This window comes from Petromyzon marinus, chromosome 68 (genome assembly GCF_048934315.1).
Source record: "Petromyzon marinus isolate PM22_M1 ecotype Great Lakes invasive population chromosome 68, UKy_Petmar_22M1.pri1.0, whole genome shotgun sequence".
NCBI lineage: Eukaryota > Metazoa > Chordata > Hyperoartia > Petromyzontiformes > Petromyzontidae > Petromyzon > Petromyzon marinus.
In genome coordinates this window covers 3174245-3198079 of record NC_133734.1, presented here as the reverse complement: position 1 = coordinate 3198079, position 23835 = coordinate 3174245, and the positions used below count along the sequence as shown (strand labels likewise).

General features: G+C 51.0%; 1 protein-coding gene across 2 annotated transcripts in view; it reads right to left on the bottom strand.

Moving 5' to 3' along the window:
* Positions 1 to 23835, bottom strand: part of LOC116956914 (uncharacterized) — a 114254-nt gene that overhangs the window by 77963 nt on the left and 12456 nt on the right. For both annotated transcript variants that reach the window (XM_076054761.1, XM_076054760.1), the window contains exons 3-7: positions 22432 to 22513; positions 20488 to 20676; positions 16034 to 16663; positions 14781 to 14838; positions 4335 to 4441 (exon numbers count right to left, since the gene is read on the bottom strand). In XM_076054761.1, coding sequence (XP_075910876.1) covers positions 4335 to 4441; positions 14781 to 14838; positions 16034 to 16624 — 756 coding nt within the window. In that variant the 5' untranslated portion in view covers positions 16625 to 16663; positions 20488 to 20676; positions 22432 to 22513. The remainder of the gene's footprint in view (positions 1 to 4334; positions 4442 to 14780; positions 14839 to 16033; positions 16664 to 20487; positions 20677 to 22431; positions 22514 to 23835) is intronic.

Below are 23835 nucleotides of genomic sequence, written 5' to 3'. Positions count from 1 at the left end.
ATGTGTGAGTGTGTGTGTGTGTCTGTATCTGTGTGTGAGTGTGTGTGTTTGCCTGTGTGTGTGTGTCTGTATCTGTATGTGTGTGTGTGTTTGCCTGTGTGTGTGTGTATCTGTATGTGTGTGTGTGTCTGTATCTGTATGTGTGAGTGTGTGTGTGTATCTGTATGTGCGAGTGTGTGTGTCTGTATCTCTATGTGTGAGTGTGTGTCTGTATCTGTATCTGTATGTGTGAGTGTGTGTGTGTATCTGTATGTGCGAGTGTGTGTCTTATCTGTATGTGTGAGTGTGTGTCTGTATCTGTATGTGTGAGTGTGTGTGTGTGTATCTGTATGTGCGAGTGTCTGTATCTGTATGTGTGAGTGTGTGTGTCTGTATCTCTATGTGTGAGTGTGTGTCTGTATCTGTATGTGTGAGTGTGTGTGTGTATCTGTATGTGCAAGTGTGTGTCTTATCTGTATGTGTGAGTGTGTGTCTGTATCTGTATGTGTGAGTGTGTGTCTGTATCTGTATGTGCGAGTGTGTGTGTCTGTATCTGTATGTGTGAGTGTGTGTGTCTGTATATGTATGTGCGAGTGTGTGTGTCTGTATCTGTGAGTGTGTGCCTGTGTGTGTGTGTGTCGTAGTGTAGTAGCGGTTAGCGCTACGCTGCGCTACGAACCCGGCGGACCCGGGTTCGATTCCCGCTCACGGCCAACACCACCAGTGATGATTACCTGAACCGGTCCCGGGGCCTCCCTTAGGTCGACTCAGCCTCAAATGAGTACCTGGTGTGGTGTGTAGTAAACATCGCCACTGGGGGAGAGACAAAGGCGGCCGGCCGTGGTGCTGGCCACCCACCCCCTCGTGTACCGTTCCGGCCTTCACAGGTGCCGCTCGCTAACAGCACTTGCCCCTAAAGTCTGCTAAGGCTACACGGGGGGGGGGGTCTTTGTCTTTATTTTATTTTTGTCACGGTGAGTTGCGACGTTACCTCACGTGGCTAGGATACCTGGGGCACATTTGTCCGCGTGTTGAGCAGGTCTCTACTTGAATCAAACGTTGATTACGTAACCACCGTTGACTCCCGTTTGGGACATCATCCCCAGACAGAGACTACACGTACGCAAGACGAACAAAGATGCGCGAGCACACAACAACAACAACAATAACCGCCATTCGCCACTAAGTCGCGGTGACGTCACCACGGCGCTTGTGCCAGGCTATGTGCACCTTGAGGCCACGTGAAGTGTCGAACGCCCGCTGGGCAGGAGGTCACGGGGCAGACCCAGGTACCACGGGTCGACTGACTGAGATGACTGGCTGGTGCACCACCACCTGTGCCCCCTACTGTGCCAACCTGCTGTGCTTTGGCCACCCGGCGCTCCGCTCGTTGTTGTGAGCGTCGCTCCTCCGCCCTCCGTTGTTGTTGGAGGGCGACTACCTCCAACTGCCCAGTAGCGTCCTTCACGAGCCTCCTCCACAGAGGCCGATCTTGACACCGCTGCTACCGGTCATCGGCAAGTCCACTCAGCTCCACGTCCTCCTGTACCACATCACTCCATCTCTTCTCTAGCCCGTGCCGCACCCATTTATCCCCCTCTATCTGGCCAAACAAAAGCTATTTAGGCATGCGGTGGCTGGGCATGCGGGCTACATGGCCCAGCCAACGCAGCTTTACCTGCCTGAGGAGCTCACCAATGAGACTTTGACCAGATCTGTCAAGAATTTGAACACCTTTCTTTCCCCTAAGGATGGTGATAGGTGTGGTGCTGCAAGTTACTTTTTTGATGGCGTTAAAGAGTGATTTATAATCGCGGGTTACCGAGGCAGACTCCATTTCCTCAGCAACCCGTGACCACCACTTATCCTTGAAGCGCCAAATGGATCTCCGATCCTCCGAGCGAAGGCTGCGGTAACCCTCCCCATTCTCCGATGTGGGATGTTGCAGATGTCAGAACAGGTCCTGTCGCTTTTTCTCAGCCAGCCGGAACACCTCCTCCAACTGCATGAGCCACAGTCCAAAACCTCGCCCATTTTCCCTTGGCATCTGGAGGAGGAAGCTGCAAGCGGTGATGAAATTCTCAGCTCCACGGTAGGTCCTGGTGTTAAGAACATGGGCCCGCATCCGCTGTTGCGTCACGATGTAGTCCAGCAGATGTTTTTGCTTGGACCTGGCATGCATCCATGATGTGTGGATGTGCCGATGACTGTTGGTGATTACAAACCCATGGGTTGCACAGAAGTCTAGCAGCCTCCTGCCATTGTTATTGAGCTGATCTGACCCATGCCTTCCAATCACTCCATCCCAGGTGCCAGCATCATGACCAACTGGGGTATTGAAGTCACCCAACAGGATGACTCTATCCCGAGGGGCAACTTTAGCCAGCACCTGTGACAGGAGGTCATAGAAGGCATCTGACTCATCGGCCTTGCCTGCATCCCTCCACGGATGTTCGTCTTCGGTGGGGCCATAAGTAACCACGACCACCATTCCTCGCCTCCAGTTGATGGGAAGGCGAGCCCAAAGTCGCCGAAGGGCTTACAGCTTCCCACACCTCACCGCCACACTCCCACGCCACCTTCATTATTTTGTTCAGAAGAAGAGCCACTCCCTGTTGTTTGGCAGTCTCCTGCCACGAGTAGAGAACTGTCCACCCCTCATGGTGGCAGGAGCCAGAGCCGGTCCACCGGACCTCCTGGATAACACAGAGATCCAGGCGGTACCGGTCCAGCTCCAGACAGAGCAGTGGCAGCCTCTCCTCCGCAGTGAACGTTCGAACATTCCACGTGGCCACCCGCAGTGGCTTTCTGCGATTTGTGGAGGAACCCGAGGGTAAGGATTCAGTCTCCCGGCTCCACACAAATGGGTTTTTTTGTTCAGGAGACGTCATAGACGCCTATTCCCCCGGGGCCTCCGGCAAAAGCTCAGTCACATTTCCCAAGCAGTTTAGGGGTGGTTAAATTGAAGGTGGAGGGATTAAGAGCCCCTCGCACCCATCTAAAGCCCCCATTTGGCCACGTTGGTGGCTACCAATGCGATCTTCACTCAAAACTGCTCTAGAGGAGTTGTACACCCCGAGCTGCCACTGCTATTCAGTGGCCTAAAATAAAAGAAAATGTTTCGCTCCGGATGACCGCTGCAAAGTATTATCTGTATTTAGATTTAGCATGCTGATCTTAAAGGTGCATTGAAAAAATTGATACTCCGACTGATGCTCCTGTTGTTGTGGAGTGACTCATGCAGCCAGCTATGGCTCTAGGGTTTGGTGTTAAATGTTGTTTGTCGCTTATTGTGAAAATTCGGTCACAGTTCCTATGATCACTGTTACATTGCTTTTATGGCTTTATTTTGGTGATGTCGAAAACATTTTTTGGTTTGGCCATGTTTTAATTGTTGTAGTACGGAGTTAGACTGATGGCCTTAATCTTAGTTGTCTTGTGGTTGTTGTTGTTGTTGTTTGACTTGCATCCCACTGGGATTTTTGCACACAGCGTTGGTGTACGGTGCTTTTTCAGGAATATTTTGCTGTTTTTTCCTGGATTTTCTGTTTGCACAGTCACACAGTCACCTTAAGATGTTTTCTTGTTCATGTTTTTTTGTTTGTTGCGGTTGCACCCGATTCAAGAGCCGAATGGCTCACAGGGGCTATACCAAATAAATGAAAACTGAAAAACTGAAAAACTACAAGCGCCATGAGGGGCATAGCCCATTGGAATTGGCCTCCCCCCCCCCCATAGCATTAGTCACATCCACCACCGTAATGTTTCCGTCCGGCACCAACGAGAAGGCAGTGCCGGTTGTTTTTTTGCACACAGACACACGCGTACACACTCGCATAGGCACACACAAAATCACAGCAGCAGATGTGCTACTCTGAACGCATCGGTACGTTGATTCCAGAAGCGGAGGGGGAAAAACCCGAGGGCCTGGAGAAAAATCCATCCGGCGACCACCACGGGGGAAAAGAGAGATAGAGATCGAACCCACGACCTCCTGCACACCAGGCGAGGTAGTTAACATCTCGCAGGGTTGGAGATCAAACCCACGACCTCCTGCACACCAGGTGAGGTAGTTAACATCTCTCAGGGTCACGGGAATCGAACCCACGACCTCCTGTACACCAGGCGAGGTAGTTAACATCTCGCAGGGTCACGGGAATCGAACCCACGACCTCCTGTACACCAGGCGAGGTAGTTAACATCTCACAGGGTCCTGGAATCGAATCCACGACTTCCCGCACACCAGGCGAGGTAGTTAACCAATCACAGGGTCCGGGATGTCTGCGTGTGTCTGCGTGTGTCTGCATGTGTCTGCGTGTGTCTGCGTGTGTATGCGCGGTCTGCGTGCGTGTTACCGTGCGAGCGGACGGGGAGAGCGATCCGTTTGAGAGGTAGGGTCCAGCCAGGTCAGGAAACATGAAGAGGGGATAGCCGGGGTACGGCAGGCCCTTGAAGAACGCCGCTGTCCAGCGCAGACAGACGCACGCAGAAAGACACACGCAGAGATACACACACAGGTAGACAGAGATACACACAGAGACACACGCAGGTAGACACACAAATACACGCAGAGATACACACAGGTAGACACACAGAGATACACGCAGGTAGACACATATATACATGCAGAGATACACACACAGGTAGACACACAGATACACACGCAGGTAGACACACATATACACGCAGAGATACACACAGGTAGACACACAGAGATACACGCAGGTAGACACATATATACATGCAGAGATACACACACAGGTAGACACACAGATACACACGCAGGTAGACACACATATACACACAGAGATACATACAGGTAGACACACAGAGACACAGGCAGGTAGACACACATATACACACAGAGATACACACAGGTAGACACACAGAGACACACGCAGGAAGACACACATATACACACAGAGATACACACACAGGTAGAGACACAGAGATACACACAGGTAGAGAAACAGAGACACACGCAGTTAGACATATACACACACAGGTAGACATACAGAGACACACGCAGGTAGACACACATATACACACAGAGATACACACAGGTAGACACATACACACAGATATACACACACAGGTAGACACACAGAGACACACGCAGGTAGACACACATATACACACAGAAAAACACAGGTAGACACATACACACAGAGACACACACAGGTAGACACACAGAGACACACGCAGGTAGACACACATATACACACAGAGATACACACAGGTAGACACACAGAGACACGCAGGTAGACATATATACACACAGAGATACACACAGGTAGACAGAGATACACACAGAGACACAGAGACATGCACACAGACATACAGACATACAGCAGATATGCCCGTAACCGTATAGCCTCTAACAGACTGTAGGGGCAAGTGCTGTTAGTAGTAGCGAGTAGCAGCAGCAGCAGCAGCGTCTATGACGGCTACCGGCACTGTGGCACACACAGAGGGGGTGGGTGGCTACCAGCACCACGCCCGGCCGCCTTTGTCTCCCCCAGTGCTAGCGATGTTTCACTACACGCCATGGCACCAGGTACTCATTTGAGGCTGAGTCGACCTAGGGAAGGCCCATAACCGGTTCAGATAATCGTCACCGGCGGTGTTGGCCGTGAGCGGGAATCTAACTCATAGATAGACACACACACACACACCACGCGCACACAGATACACACACACATGTGCACGCGCACACACACACGCGTGCATACACACACGTTCATGCGCACACACACACACTCACCCACAACAACAACAACCGCCATTCGCCACTAAGTGGCGGTAACGTCACCACGACGCTTGTGCCAGGCCATGTGCACCTGGAGGCCACGGGCGCGAGGGGCTGGTAACCAACCCCTCCACCTTCCAATAAATTACCACTAAACCACGTGCACGTACACACACACGCGTGTACACACACACACGCACGTGTACACACACACACGTGCACGTACACACACACGTGTGCACGTACACACACACGTGTACACACACACACACGTGTACACACACACACGTGCAGACACACACGTGCACACACACGCGCGTGCACGTGCATGCACACACACACGTGCACACACACACACACACATGTGCACGCACACACGTGCACGTGCACACACACACACACGCACACACACGTGCACGTACACACACACACACACGCCTGTCCACAAAGAGTTGACAAGGGCCACTATCTTGGGCTTCCCTCATCATTGGGTGATGGGGCCCAGGTGGCTGTCTGGAAAGCGGGTCAACACCTCGGTGGTGAGATCTTTGTCTGGGTAGGATGGCGGGCGGTTTAAGTTGTTGTGCGTGTATATAAATATTTTAAAATCTCGTGTTTTGGGCCGATGCGTTCACCTTTCTTGATTGAGTTTGTGTTTGTTTGGCTGCTGCTGTTGTTGTTGTTGTTGACGTCGTAACGTTCTTAACAGAGGTGCGCACCCACAAACGGGCATCTGTTGATACGAACAGCTCGACGCAATTGAACACATACTCTTGGTTCTTTCGGTAGAGTCACGTTGAAGGGAAACAATAAAATAATAAAAATATATATATAAAATATTCTTGGTTCTTTCGGTAGAGTCACGTTGAAGGGAAACAATAAAATAATAATAAATATATAAAATATTCTTGGTTCTTTCGGTAGAGTCACGTTGAAGGGAAACAATAAAATAATAAAAAAATATATAAAATATTCTTGGTTCTTTCGGTAAAGTCACGTTGAAGGGAAATAATAAAATAATAAAAAATATATAAAATATTCTTGGTTCTTTCGGTAAAGTCACATTGAAGGGAAACAATAAAATAAAAACATATATAAAATATTCTTGGTTCTTTCGGTAAACTTGACGTTGAAGGGAAACAATAAAATAATAAAATATATGTTAAATATTCTTGGTTCTTTCGGTAAAGTCACGTTGAAGGGAAACAATAAAATATATATATAAAATATTCTTGGTTCTTTCGGTAAAGTCACGTTGAAGGGAAACAATAAAATAATAAAATATATATAAAATATTCTTGGTTCTTTCGGTAAATTGACGTTGAAGGGAAACAATAAAATAAGAATATGAATCCCTGCAGTCACGAAAGCTTTAAATCAGCAATTGAACACGTCGGCTTTTTCGCGACCAATATCATCCATTAGGGGTTGGTTTTTTTTTTGGGTTGGATCGCGTAAAATATATGACAGTGTCGTTAATCTGGCCATCGCCTGATGAAGCTGGTTGTAATTACTGGCGAGACGTCAGAGTACTCAGATTTTAAATTTTGTGGCTTGGCTCTAAAACACACCGGGTGTACACTACTATACACTACACTATTGTACACTACACTATACACTACACTATTGTACACTACACTATACACTACACTATACACTACACTACTAGACACCACGCTATTGTACAATACAACACACTACACTATTATACACTACACTATTGTAAACTACACTATACACTACACTATACACTACACTATTGTACAATACGACACTCTACACTATTATAGACTCACTATTATACACTACACTATTGTACACTGCACTACACACTATACTATTATACACTACACGACTGTACACTACACGACTGTACACTACACTATACACTACTATACACTACACTATACACTACTATACACTACACTATACACTACACTATACACAACACACTAATATACATTACACTATACACTACACTACACACTACACTATACACTATACTATTATACACTACACTATACACTACACACTACACTATTGTACACTACACTATTGTACACTACACTATTGTACACTATACACTACACACTAGTGCTGTACTAGCGACGAATTGGCCACGTTCTGTTCACGTGACAACCCATTACCAGTTGGCTGTGTCGGGTGGTGGCGGGTTTTAACGACGCCTTTCATACATTAACTCGGTGATCTAACCACCCCCCCCCCCCCCCCCAACAACAAAAAACAAACCTCTATCATGAGCTCTAAACAAGCTTGGCCGGATTCCTCACGCAGTACACCAACACGGCCTTCCGATGCCCGGTACAGGCGCGACCGTGCGCGGCTTTGGCATGGCCGCACCGGGGATATGCGTGAGTGGGGGGGGGGGGGGGGCGGCCATCGAATTAATAATAAAACGTTTTTGGGTGGAGATCTTGTCATTGACAAATGTGTCGTAACCCTCCACACCGCCCGACACGTCCAAAACAGCGAAACAAAAAAACAAAAAACCTCGTCACGTTTACAAAGGGCTAAAATAGTTCACCCCCCCCGCCCCCCCCCCCCCTTTAAGCCCCACGCTGGTATGCTGTCCGTCGAAGAGCGGATCGACATCGTTCAAAAATTTGAGCCGGTGCCGCGACGTTTCCCTGGCCCGTCGCGTCACCGGCATCGCTCCCGGGGGCAAATCGCCCGAATGGCCAATTTGCCCTCTTCCCCACTTGCTCCCGGTCTTAAAACAGATGCAGCAGACGATCCCGTCGGCTTCGGGTAGCCCCGTCCACCGTTCCTCGGCGCGGGGCGCGAACGGAATGTTCCGATGACCGGGTGGAGCCGGCGACTCCAGCCGGGGCTGTCGCAACGATCGCTCGACAACACCGCCGGGAGGATCTCAACTGAACCTCCTCCCGCCCACCCACCCAACCCACCCGCAAAAACAAAATGAATTAGCTGCGATCTCGACCTCCGTTTATTCGGGAGAACCCCGGGTGGGGCGTGGGGCGGGGGTCCCGCCCGAAGGTTCAAATTCGCACGACGGAAACTTGCAGCGACGGCGCAGCGGAGGGCCTTGCGACAATTTCCTCGACCTGAGCAGCCGTTGACGCCCCCCCCCGTGGCCGCCGCCGCCGCCCCCCAGCCCCCCCCCCTGTCCACTCCGCTCTCTAGTTCATTGGGAAGGAATTCGGTCACAGTCCCTGCGGTCAACTGTTTTACGTCGCATTATGAGACCTCCTTTGCCAGAAACGAGATTAAAGGAATAGGTTTTTTACCCTTTTAACTGGCACAAAAGCTGACGCCTTTATTCAAGGCGTCGTGTTTGCAATGACCACAACACAAGCAGTCAAAATGCAAACAAAAGAGACAACTCTGATAATGATGATGGCACCGTCCTTGAATTTGATTGGTCCACACCCGAGACAGCTTTTCTTAGAGCCCAGTCTCCACTGGTGTTGGACCAGAAGACGCCAAAAGGCATCTTCTTGGCGTCCTCTGGTCCAACACCAATGTAGACGAGGCTCTAAGAAAAGCCGTCTCTGGTGTAGACCAATCAAATTCAAGGACAGTGCCAATATTATTATCAGAGTTGTCTTTTTTTGTTTGCATTTTGACTGCTTGTGTTGTGGTTATTGCAAACACGATGCCTTGAATAAAGGTGTCAGTTTTTGCGCCAGTTAAAAGGGTAAAAACCTATTACTATGTTACGTTGCAATTATGGCTTCGTTTTTTGGGTGATTTTCAAAAACGTTTTTTTGTTGGTTTGGCCACGTTTTTGTTTTGTTGTAGTACGGAGTTTAAGACTGACGGCCTTAATCTTAGTCGTCTTGTGGTTGTTGTTGTTGTTGTTATTGTTGTTGTTATTGTTGTTGTTTGATTTGCATCCCACTGGGAGATTTTGCACTGCAGCGTTGGTGGTGTACGCGGTGCTTTTTTCAGGAACATTTTTGCTGTGGTTTTTTTTTCCCCCCCGTGGATTCTCTGTTTGCGCACGGTCAACGCGTAGTAGTCACTTGAAGATGTTTTTCTTGCCCGTGTTTTTCTTTTTGTTTTTTTTTTGCTTGTTGCGGTCGCACTCCGATTCGAGAGCCGAATGGCTCACAGGGGGCTCTTACCCAAAAGAAGCTGAACTGAACTGAACTCTCACGGAGTTCTGGTCGTTGCGGCGATGGAATCCTCGCGTTTGGGGGGGGGGGTGCGAGGGTTGTGGAGGTGGTCACCGACGCCCACCCCACATCCCCATGGACGGGCTGGACCCGGTCGGCCCGGAAATATTTCGGATTGCAGCTGCACCGTGGCAGCCGCTATGAGCCGCACGGCACGGTGGGCTACGCGTGGAGCGGAAGAAGTTCAACACACGTAGACCACACTACAGAAACACTACTATACACTATACACAACTATACTCTACACTACAGAAACACTACTATACACTATACACAACTATACACTGCACTACAGAAACACTACTATACACTATACACAACTATACTCTACACTACAGAAACACTACTATACACTATACACAACTATACACTACACTACAGAAACACTACTATACACTATACACAACTATACTCTACACTACAGAAACACTACTATACACTATACACAACTATACACTACACTACTAAACACTACACTACTATATACTGTACACTACACTACTAAACACCACACTACTATATACTACACTACAGAAACACTACTATACACTATACACAACTATACTCTACACTACTAAACACTACACTACTATATACTATACACTACACTACTAAACACCACACTACTAAATTTCGATTTAAAGCTTTCGTGACTGCAATGATTCATCTTCTTTGGTTCTTTCGGTAAAGTCACGTAGAATGAGAATAAAATAATAAATTGATAAAATCAAATAACACAATAAAATTCTCACGACGTTTCGGCCACAACACAAGCGGCCTTCATCAGGTGAAGGGACGAGACTGTCTGGTAGGACAGCGCTGGAGTGTATAGATTCTCGTACTATACACAACACTACTGAACACCACACTACCAAACACTACACTACTATATACTATACTATACACTACACTACAGAAACACTATACACAACTATGCACTACTAAACACTACACTACTATATACTATACTACTATATACTATACTACTATATACTATACACTACACTACTATATACTATACTATACACTACACTACAGAAAACTACTATACACTATTCACAACTATACACTAGTAAACACTACACTACTATACACTACTATACACTACACTACTATACACTACACTACTATACACTACACACTACATTACTATACACTATACTACTAAATACTATACTATACACTACAGAAACACGACTATACACAACTATACACTATACACAACTATACACTACTAAACACTACGCAATTATATACTATACTACTATATACTATACTACTATATACCATAATATACACTACAAAAATACTACTATACACTATTAAACACTACACTACTATATACTATACTACTATATACTACACTATACACTACACTACAGAAACACTACTATACACTACTAAACACCACACTACTAAACACCACACTACTATATACTATACTATACACTATACACAACTATACACTATACACAACTATACACTACTAAACACTATTAACACTACACAATTATATACTATACTACTATATACCATATTATACACTACACTACAAAAACACTACTATACACTATACACAACTATACACTACAAAATACTACACTACTAAACACTACCCTACTATATACTATAATACTATACACCACACTACTATAAACTACACTACTATACACTATACACCACTACTATACACTACGCAACTATACACAACTAAACTATACTACTATACACCACACAACTAAAAACTACACGACTGAAACAAAACACGATACACTACACGACAAAAACACTACTATACACTACACTATACACTACACTAATATATACAAAACTACTATAAACCACACTATACACTACAAAAACACTACCATAAACTACACAATACACTACACTACTAAACACTACACTATACACAACTATACACTACTATACACCACACTACTATAAACTACACTACTATCCACTACACTACTATACACTACACTATACACAACTATACACTACACTACAAAAACACTACTATACACTATACACAACTGTGCACTCCTAAACACTACACTACTATATACTATACTACTATACACCACACTACCATACACTACACTACTATACACTACACTATACACAACTATACACTACACTATACACGACTTTACATACTATACTGCTATACACTACACATAACTATACACTGCACTATACACTACACACTACACTATACACTATACTTTGCACTACTATACACTACACACTAAACTACTATACACCTCATCTCTATACACTATACTACTATACACTACACTATACACTACACTACTATACACAGCACTAATATACACTACACTATACACTATACTATACACAACTATGCAGTACACTATACACTACACTATACACTACACTCCAATGCACTACGGTGCGAAAGAAGTTCAGATAAACAGATACGCAGGTACAGACACAGAGACACAGATGTAGACACATACACGCAGACATACACACAGATACAGAGATACACAGACACACAGAGATACCCATAGATACACAGACACACACACAACAACAACCGCCATTCGCCACTAAGTGGCGGTGACATCACCACGTCGCTTGTGCTAGGCTATGTGCACCTTGAGGCCACGTGAAGTGTCGAACGCCCGCTGACAGGAGGTCATGGGGCAGACCCAGGTGCCACGGGTCGACTGACTGAGATGACTGGCTGATGCACCACCTGTGCCCCCCTACTGTGCCAAATTACTGTGATTTAGCTGCCCAGCGCTCCGCTCGTTGTTGTGAGCGTCGCTCATCCACCCTCCGTTGTTGTTGGATTGTCCTGTCCCCTTAGCAGAAAAACACCCTCAAAGCATAATGATTCCACCTCCATGTTTGACGGTGGGGATGATATTCTTGGGGTCATAGGCAGCATTCCTCCTCCTCCAAAGACGGCGAGTTGAGTTGATGCCAAAGAGCTCCATTTTGGTCTCATCTGACCATAACACTTTCACCCAGTTGTCCTCTGAATCATTCAGATGTTCATTGGCAAACTTCAGACGAGCATGTGTATGTGCTTTCTTGAGCAGGGGGACCTTGCGGGCGCTGCAGGATTTCAGTCCTTCATGGCGTAGTGTGTTACCAATTGTTTTCTTGGTGACTATGGTCCCAGCTGCCTTGAGATCATTGACAAGATCCTCCCGTGTAGTTCTGGGCTGATTCCTCACAGTTCTCATGATCATTGCAACTCCACGAGGTGAGATCTTGCATGGAGCCCCAGGCCGAGGGAGATTAACTGTTCTTTTGTGTTTCTTCCATTTGCGAATAATCGCACCAACTGTTGTCACCTTCTCTCCAAGCTGCTTGGCAATGGTCTTGTAGCCCATTCCAGCCTTGTGTAGGTCTACAACCTTGTCCCTGACATCCTTGGAGAGCTCTTTGGTCTTGGCCATGGTGGAGAGTTTGGAATCTGATTGATTGATTGCTTCTGTGGACAGGTGTCTTTTATACAGGTAACGAGCTGAGGTTAGGAGCACTCCCTTTAAGAGTGTGCTCCTAATCTCAGCTCGTTACCTGTATAAAAGACACCTGGGAGCCAGAAATCTTTCTGATTGAGAGGAGGTCAAATACTTATTTCCCTCATTAAAATGCAAATAAATTTATAACATTTTTGACATGCGTTTTTCTGGATTTTTGTTGTTGTTATTCTGTCTCTCACCGTTCAAACAAACCTACCGTTAAAATCATAGGCTGATCATTTCTTCGTCAGCGGGCAAACGTACAAAATCAGCAGAGGATCAAATACCTTTTTCCCTCACTGTACATGAATACATAACAGGCACAGAGATTCAGAAATAATTCATAGCAGCAGCCAAGTAATTATCCGAACGCAAAAAGACATTTAGGGGGACCCATAGAGATGCAAATAGATTCATAGCAACCAACAGAGAGATACACAGAGACCCACAGACTCTCTTGATTTTAAGTTTTTGTGACTGCAGGGATCCATAGTCTTTGGTTCTTTCGGTAAAGTCACCACGTAGACACAACAAAGAAGATGGATACGAATTGAGCAATCATTGGAAGGATGTTATTAACCAGGTAAAACCCTAACTGCCTTGTATTGAATTTTGATTTAAAGCTTTCGTGACTGCAGGGATTCATATTCTTGGTTCTTTCTGTTAAAGTCACCACCACGTTAGAAGGGAAACAATAAAAATGATAAATATATAAAATAAAATTATTGTAAAACAATAAAATTATCATTCTTGGTTCTTTCGGTAAATCCAAACGTCGTGATTTCATTTATTTTACTTTACAGCTACGCGACTTTACCAAAATAACCAAAGGGTACCCCCCCCCCCCAAGACTGAACTAAACTATTTTTTATTTTTACCAAGCAAGGTCCCAACTGAGCTCTGTAACTATTTGCCATAAGTGACCTGGCCACGGCAAACGAGAGCAGCTCAAACAAGTGGCTGGCATCATCGTCATCACCGTCACGTGGAAACTTGCAGCGGCAGGCAAATTACCCCGAAGGCGTCGAGACGTTGATTCGAAACGTGGAGCGGGGGGGAAAACCGGAGGATCCCGGAGAAAAATCACCGGGAGAGAAAGAGAGAGAGACACAGACTCGAAATATACAGCAGCAGCAGCAGGCAATCGTCAGGGTCACGGGATCGAACCCACGACCTCCTGCGTACCGGGCGAGGTAGTTAATATCTCTTAGCCACCATGATGATGATGATGAGGGAGAGACAGAGACGCAGACTCCAAATATACAGCAGCAGCATCGTCAGGGTCACGGGATCGAACCCACGACCTCCTGCGTACCGGGCGAGGGAGTTACGGTCACCTAGCCCGCCCACCCCACCGCTCTTCGCCCCCTCCACCCCCCCCCTCCTCACCTTCACTCAGGAAGTGGCTCCCTTTGTCTCCAAACACGTCAGCCGAGTGTCGCCTCGCCTGGCAAAGATAAAGACAAAGACACGCCCCATGTAGCCTCACCACAGACTGTAGGGGCAAGCAGCTGGTACTAAGTCGGTGAGCAGCAGCACCTCGGCTCAAACTATTTTTTATTTTACCGAGTGAGCGGGTGGGTGGGCGAGCGACTGAGTGGGCGAGCGAGTGAGGGCACGAGCGAGCGAGCGGGTGAGCGAGTGAGTGGGTAAGTGAGTGAGTGGGTGAGTGAGTGGACGAGCGAGCGGGTGAATGGGTGAGCGAGTGAATGGGTGAGTGAGTGAGCGAGCGAGTGAATGGGTGAGCGAGTGAGTGAGCGAGTGAATGGATGAGTGAGCGGATGAGCGAGTGAGTGAGTGAGTGAGCGGGTGAGTGAATGGATGAGCGGCTGAGTGAGTGAATGGGTGAGCGAGTGAGTGAGCGAGCGAGCGGGTGAGCGAGCGAGCGGGTGAGCGAGCGAGCGGGTGAGCGAGCGAGCGGGTGAGCGAGCGGGCGGGTGAGCGAGCGGGTGAAATAGCGAGTGACTGAGTGGGTGTGTGAGTGAGCGGGTGAGCGAGCGAGCGAGCGAGTGGGCAGGTAAGCGAGTGGGCGAGCGAGTGACTGAGTGGATGTGTGAGTGAGTGAGTGGGTGAGTGAGTGGGTGAGTGAGCGGGTGAGCGAGCGGGCGGGTGAGTTAGCGAGTGACTGAGTGGGTGAGTGAGTGGATGAGAGAGTAAGCGAGTAAGCGGGTGAGTGGGTGTGTGAGTGAGCGGGCAAGCGAGCGGGTGAGCGAGCGGGTGAGCTAGCGAGTGACTGAGTGGGTGTGTGAGTGAGCGGGCGAGTTGAGCGGGCGAGCGGGCAGGTGAGCGAGCGAGTGACTGAGTGGATGTGTGAGTGAGTGAGTGGGTGAGTGAGCGGGTGAGCGAGCGGGTGGGTGAGTTAGCGAGTGACTGAGTGGGTGAGTGAGTGGATGAGAGAGTAAGCGAGTAAGCGGGTGAGTGGGTGTGTGAGTTAGCGGGCGAGCGAGCGGGTGAGCGGGCGGGTGAGCTAGCGAGTGACTGAGTGGGTGAGTGAGTGGGTGAGAGAGTAAGCGAGTAAGCGGGTGAGTGAGTGGGTGAGTGAGCGGGCGGGCGACCGAGTGGTCCGCTTGACGAACGGTTGCGAGCGGGCGACTGAACGACCGAGCGGGTTCACGAGCGGGCAGTGCTCCAACGTTCTTCACCTGCGCGCTCTGCGATCCCACTCCACCGGCGCGGACTCCGCCCACAGCTCCTCCCTCCGCGACTCCGCCGCCCCACCCCTCTCCCTCCCGCCGGCTCTCCGACTCGTTGACGAGGGAGCTTTTGACGTCAGCCAACTCCCCGTCCGCTCCCCCGGGGCCGCCACCGCCGTGGCCGTGACCCCCTGGCCCCCCGCCGCGGCCGCCGCCGCCGCCGCCGCCGCCGCCGCCGCCGCCGCGGCCGCCGCCGCCGCGGCCGCCGTCGCCGCCGCCCTCCTCCTCGCCCCCCTCGTCGCCCTCGTCCTTGAAGGGGAGCATCTCGTCCACGGCTCCCAGGTCGTCGGCCGCGTGGTGTGGCGGGAGGTGGTGGTGGTGGTGGTGGTGGGGTAAGGTGGGCGGTGGTAATGGCGGTGGCCCACCGCCGCCGCCGCCGCCGGCGGCACCGCCAACTCCACCGCCTGGCGCCGGTGGAAGAGGTGGGAGGAGGTGGTGGTGGTTGTGGTGGTGGTGGTTATGGTGGTTGTGGTTGTTGTTGTTGTGGTGCTGCTGCTGCTGCTGCTGCCCCAGGAGGGTGGCACGGCCCAGGTGTGGCATCGCAGCACGGCCACACCTGGGGAGGAGGTGGGAGGGGAGCTGAAGGAGGTGGGGGCAGGGGGAAGGAGGAGAGAGGGGGGAGGGGGAGAGCGGGATTCACGTTATGGGGGGGTGAGCGTGTGGGCGAGCGTGCGGGTGAGCGAGTGGGTGAGCGTGTGGGCGAGCGTGTGGGTGAGCATGTGAGTGAGTGAGTGGGTGAGCGAGTGGGCAAGCGTGTGGGCGAGCGTGTGGGCGAGCGTGTGGGTGAGCGAGCGAGTGGGTGAGCGTGTGGGTGAGCGAGTGGGTGAGCGTGTGGGCAAGCGTGTGGGGGAGCGTGTGGGCGAGCGTGTGGGTGAGCGAGCGAGTGGGTGAGCGTGTGGGCGAGCGTGTGGGCGAGCGTGTGGGCGAGCGTGTGGGTGAGCGAGCGAGTGGGTGAGCGTGTGGGCGAGCGTGTGGGCGAGCGTGTGGGCGAGCGTGTGGGTGTCCGGCAAAACAAACAACCCCCGACCTCCACGTTGGTGCCAGATGGCAGCGTTGTGGAGCGCAGTGGCGTGTGGGCTCTGGACGGGTGTGAGGGGCTGGTAACCTCTCCACCTTCAATACAAGTACCACTAAACCGCAAAATATAAATCTAACCAAGTTTGTACCGGAGGTCCCGGGCGGACAGGCGTCCAATGACGTCTCCAGGCCAAACCCCATTTGGGGTTCCTCCAGAAACAGCAAAAAGCCACTTCGTGTGGCCACGTGGAATGTTCGAACGTTCACTGCGGAGGAGAGGCTGCCAGTCCTCTGTCGGGAGCTGGACCGGTACCGCCTGGATCTCTGTGTTATTTAGGAGGTCCGGTGGACCGGTTCTGGCTCCTATCACCATGAGGGGTGGACAGTCCTCTACTCGGGGCAGGAGACTGCCAAACAACAGGGTGTGGCTCTTCTTTTGAACAAAATAATGAAGGGGGCGTGGGAGCGTGGCGGTGAGGTGTGGGAAGCTGTAAGCCCCAGGCTACTTTGGGCTCGCCTTCCCATCAACCGGAGGTGAGGAGTGGTGGTGGTCGTGGTTACTTATGCCCCCACCGAAGACGAACATCCGTGGAGGGATGCAGGCAAGGCCGATGAGTCAATGCCTTCTATGACCTCCTGTCACAGGTGCTGGCTAAAGTGGCCTCTCGGGATAGAGTCATCTTGTTGGGTGACTTCAATGCCCGAGTTGGTCATGATGCTGGAAGACATAGTGACGGAACAGCGGATGTGGGCCCATGTCCTTTACACCAGGACTTACCGTAGAGCTGATCTGCCCACTGACCATCGGCTTGTCGTCTGTAAGATGCGCCTGCCATTCTTCCACTCCGGTGGTGGGTGTACACCCAGGATCCCATTCAAACCCATAATGGCCTGGTCTGAGCTAGCTGATGAAAGTTGCAAGCAATAATTTCAACATCGCTTGCAGCTGGGGTTGGCATCATCCCCCACTCCTCCTGATGTCGAGGGTAAATGGGCGAGATTTAGAACTGTGGCTCATGCAGCTGCAATGGCTGCTTTGGGTATGCGGTCCAGACGTCCCCAGAGACCCTGGCTGACAGAGGAGGTGTTCAGGATGGTTGAGAAAAAGCGAAAGGCCCACTGTCATCGGCTACAGAATCCCAAATCAGAGAATGAGGAGGCGTACCGCAGCCTTCGCTCGGAGGTTCGGAGAGCCGTGAGGCGCTGCAAGGATGGGTGGTGGTCGCGGGTTGCTGAGGAGATGGAGTCTGCCTCAGTGGCTCGTGATCACAAATCTGTCTTTAACTACATCACACCTATTGCCATCATTGGGGGAAAGAATGGTGATCCAATCTCCGACCCCCAGGAACAGGTTTGCAGATTTGCTGAGCATTTCTGTGAGGTCCTAGGGGAGGGAAAATCCCTCAGCCAGGAAAACATCGTGGCACAAATTGGGGATGACCCTGCTGAGGCTGCGGTGCCTCAAATATTGTAAAAAGTCACCCCATGTGAGTGGCTGGCTGACGTGCCAGCTGCTGAGGAAGTACTGAAGGCGATCCAAAGTACTGAAGGCGATCCAGAGACCAGGAAAGGCAGCGGGCAGAGATGATCTCCCAAGCGAAATGCTGAGGGAGGGTGGCGTTTGTGCACAGACTGCCCTATATGACATCACAATAACAGTCTGGAACACTTAACGGGTTCCACAGGATTGGAAGGATGCCCTGGTGGTCCCCCTCTTTAAGAAGGGGGACCACACAGACTGTAACAACTACAGGGGCATCTCACTCCTCAGCGTGCCGCGAAAGGTCCTGGCAAAGATTATTCAACATCGCCTTGCCAGGCACGCTGAGGAGAGGCTTGCGGAGCCCCAATGCGGTTTCAGGAAAGGGCGGTCCTGCCCAGATGCCATATTTTCTGTCTGTCTGCTACAGCAGAGGTGTAGGGAATTCCAACAAGACCTACATCTCTGCTTTCTTGACCTGGTCAAGGCCTATGATACCATCAGTAGGCCTGGGCAGTGGGTTGTTCTTCGTGCTTTTGGAGTCCCTGACTCTCTGCTCACGATCATTAAGGATCTTCATGATGGTGAGCGGTCCCGGGTAAAACTACATGGCCGGAAGTCAGAGGAATTCACTGTTTACCTTGGGGTGCGACAGGGATGTCCTCTGGCTGTACCGTAGGAATTTCCATCTGTTACAGATACAATGGGAGGCTGATCGATGCTTGGGTGCGGTCAAGGGATGGCTCCCTGTTGGTCAACCACGTTATGTATGCCGATGATCTGGTAATTGCTGCTCACTCAGAGGAGGAGTTGGAGGGGCTAATGCTGAACCTGGAGCGTGCCACTAACAGGTGGGGCCTTGCCATCAGCCCCACAAGAAATAAGCACCATCGGACACTCCACCCCCACAACTCCCAATCGGTGATGGGGCAGTTGTGGAGAGAGTGGAGGGTTTCCCATACCTGGGCAATGTGCTCATGATCAGCTCCGGTTTGACAGCAGAGGTCTCACTCCGAATCAGTCAAGCGACATTATCCTTTCATCGGCTGCGTAACGCTGTGTGGAAGCTACCTGGTCTGTCGCTTGGCACTAAGCTTCAGGTCTTCTCGGCCACGGTCATTCCCTCCCAACTCTACGCTTGCGAAACGTGGACCCCCCTAATGGAACATCTTCGCCGGTTAGAAACATTTAGGCTGGCCTGCCTACGATCCATCCTGGGTTTCTCACCTGCGGGCTTGGATTGTGTGAGGAGCTCACAAATCCTTGAAAGATCTGGACACAGTCTCATCGGTGAGCTCCTCCGGCAGGCAAGGCTGCGATGGCTGGGTCATGTAGCCCGCATGCCCAGCCACCGCATGCCAAAACAGCTTTTGTTTGGCCGGATTGAGGGGGCTAAGCGGGCACGGCATGGGCCAGAGAAGAGATGGAGTGATGTGGTACAGGAGGACGTGGAGCTGAGTCGACTTGCCGATGACCGGTACCAGCGGTGTCAAGATCGGCCTCTGTGGAGGAGGCTCGTGAAGGACGCTGCTACTGGGCAGTTGGAGGCAGTCGCCCTCCAACAACAACGAAGGGCGGAGGAGCGACGCTCACAACAATGAGCGGAGCGCCGGGTGGCTAAAGCACAGCAGGTTGGCACAGTAGGGGGCACAGGTGGTGCATCAGCCAGTCATCTCAGTCAGTCGACCCGTGGCACCTGCTGGGTCTGCCCCGTGACCTCCTGCCCAGCGGGCGTTTGACACTTCACGTGGCCTCAAGGTGCACATGACCTGGCACAAGCCTCGTGGTGACGTCACCGCCACTTAATGGCTAATGGCGGTTGTTGTTGTTGTTGTTGTTGTTGTCGAGTGTGCGGGTGAGCGCACTCTGACCTCACACACATGAATGTGCCACCCACATCCCTTACCTCCTCAGCTCCCGCTTCCACCACCACCACCACCTCGTCCACCTCTTCCAACCCCTCCGTACGCTCCCCCTCCTCTTCCTCCCCCACTCCTCGTCCTCTTCTCAACGACGATGGCGACGGTAGCAGCGGTGTTGCTGGAGTCTCCGGCACGCCGATATGGTGAGCGCCCGATTCTGGCTTGGAGAGCGCCTACCACAGCAACGCCGATTCACTCACTCACTCTCTCTAAACACTCTCTAAACTCTCTCTAAACACTCTCTAAACACTCTAAACACTCTCTAAACACTCTCTCTCGCTTCACTCTCTCTCCACTCTCTCTCCACTCTCTCCTCTTTCTCCCCACTCTCTCTCCACTCTCTCTTCTCATGCCTCTCTCCACTTTCTCCCCACTCTCTCTCCACTCTCTCCTCTCTCTCCCCACTCTCTCTCCACTCTCTCTCCACTCTCTCTCCACTCTCTCTCCACTCTCTCCACTCTCCAAATCTCTCTCTCCACTCTCTCCTCTCTCTCCTCATGTCTCTCTCCACTCTCTCTCCACTCTCCACTCTCTCCACTCTCTCTCTGCACTCTCTCTCCACTCTCTCTCCTCTCGCTCCACTCTCTCTACTCTCTCTCCACTATCTCTCCTCTTGCTCCACTCTCTCCACTCTCTCTCCACTCTCCACATGTCTCTCTCCACTCTCTCCACATCCCAAGCTGTGCTGAGAGCCAGACTCCCATCTCCCCCCCCCCGACACCTGCTCCTCCTTCCCCCTCCTCCCCCACTCCTCCCCCCTCACCTCCTCCTCCCCCTTACCTGTGTGTGTATGTGGTGTGTGTGTGTGTGAGTGTGGTGTGTGTAGCTATCCCTGTTCTGTGTGTGTGGTGTGTATGTGGTGTGTGTGTGTGTGCGAGTCTGGTGTGTGTAGCTATGCCTGTTCTGTGTGTGTGTTGTGTATATGCCTGTTCTGTGGGTGTGTTGTGTATGTGGTGTGTGTGTGTGAGTCTGGTGTGTGTAGCTATGCCTGTTCTGTGTGTGTATGCCTGTGAGTGTGTATGTGGTGTTGGCCACCCACTCCCTCGTGTGCCGTGCCGGCCTTCATAGGTGCTCGCTAACAGCACTTGCCTCAACAGTCTGTTAAGGCTACACGGGGGATCTTTGTCTTGTCTTGTATGTGTAAACGGGCACGGCACGGGCTAGAGAAGAGATGGAGTGATGTGGTACAGGAGGACGTGGAGCTGAGTGGACTTGCCGATGACCGGTACCAGCGGTGTCAAGATCGGCCTCTGTGGAGGAGGAGGCTCGCTGCTGCTACTGGGCAGTGCCAGATTAGGTAAACAGTGAGGCTACTGGGGCGGTTGGAGGCAGTCGCCCCTCCGGCAACAGCAACGGAGGGCTGAGGAGCGATGCTCACAACAACGAGCGGAGCGCCGGGTGGTTAAAGCACAGCGGGTTGGCACAGTAGGGGGCACAGGTGGTGGTGATGATGAATCTACCGCTCATCTCAGTCAGTGGACCCTTGGCACCTGCAGGGTCTGTCCAGTGACCTCCTGCCAGCAGCGAGCCTTCAACACACTTCACGTGGCCTCAACGTGCACCTATCCTGGCACAGGCGCCGTCGGTGACGTCACCGTCACTTAGTGGCGAACGGCGGTTGTTGTTGTTGTTGTGTTCAACTTCTTCCCCTCCATACGGAGGCAACCAACCACACTGATCGGAGGCGTGGCTGTGGTGTGGCTATACCAGTTCTGTGGGCGTGTGATGTGTGTGATGTGTGTGTGTGATGTGTGTGTGTCTGTGTATGTCTGTGTGTGTGTGTGGCTATGGTGTGGCTGTCTGGATTCGATGTGGCTATACTAATTCTCTCCGTGTGTGTGTGTGTGTAGCTATGCTGGTTCTGTGTATGTGTGGTGTGTGTGGTGTGTGTATGCGTGTGTGCGCGTGCGTGCGTGTGCGCGTCTCACTGGGGTTGTGGGTTTGACAGCGTCTGTCTGTCAGCGGCGGTGATGCCGAGGTCTCCGCGGCTGCTACAGGGTGTCCCTGTCCCTGCGTGAGAGAAAGACACACACAGACACACACAGACACACAGACAGAGGGGACAGGGTTAGAGACATGGGGGAAAGACGTGGAGGGCAAGCGAAAGACGCGTAGAGACACACGGACACACACAACAACAACCGCCATCCACCACTAAGTGGCGGTGACGTCACCACGACGCTTGTGCCAGGCTATGTGCACCTTGAGGCCAAGTGAAGTGTCGAACGCCCGCCAGCAGGAGGTCACGGGGCAGACCCAGGTGCCACGGGTCGACTGAGATGACTGAGATGACTGGCTGATGCACCACCTGTGCCCCCTACTGTGCCAAATTGCTGTTCTTTAGCCAGCCGGCGCTACGCTAGTTGTTGTGAGCGTCGCTTCCAACTGCCCAGTAGCGTCCTTCACGAGCCTCCTCCACAGAGGCCGATCTTGAACACCGCTGGTACCGGTCATCGGCAAGTCCACTCAGCTCCACATCCTCCTGTACCACGTCACTCCATCTCTTCTCTAGCCCGTGCCACGCCCGTTTAGCCCCCTCGATCCGGCCGAACAAAAGCCGTTGAGGCATGCGGTGGCTGGGCATGTGGGTTATATGACCAGGACAACGCAGCCTTGCCAGCCGGAGGAGCTCACCAATAGGACTTTGTCCAGATCTTTCGAGGATTTGTGAGCTCCTCACACAATCCAGCCTGGTTAAACCCAGGATGGATCATAGGCAGGCCAGCCTAAATGTTTCTAACTGGTGAAGATTTTAAATTACAGGGGTCCATGTCTCACAAGCATAGAAAAGGGAGGGAATGACTGTGCCCGAGAAGACCTGAAGCTTAGTGCGGAGCGACAGACCAGGTAGCTTCCACACAGCGTTACGCAACTGATGAAAAGATAATGCTGCTCGACTGATTCGGAGCGAGGCCTCTGCTGTTAAACCGGAGCCGGTCATGAGCACACTGCCCAGGTATGGGAAACTCTCCACTCTCTCTACAACTGCCCCATCACTAATTGGGAGTTGTGTGGGTGGAGTGGCAGATGGGACAAAATACCCAGACAGGTGCTTAGTTTGGGTGGGGCTGATGGTAAGGCCCCAACTCTTAGTGGCAAGCTCCAGTCTCAGCAGCAGCGTCTCCAACTGCTCCTCTGAGTGAGCAGCAAATACCAGATCATCAGCACACATAACATGGTTGACCAATAGGGAGCCATCCCTTGACCACACCCGGGCATCGATCAGCCTCCCATTGTATCTGTACCAGAAATAAATTCCTCCAGTACAGCTTTTGAAGGCTTCACGAACTACATGGTCGAAATAGATGTGAAATAATGTGGGAACCAGAGGA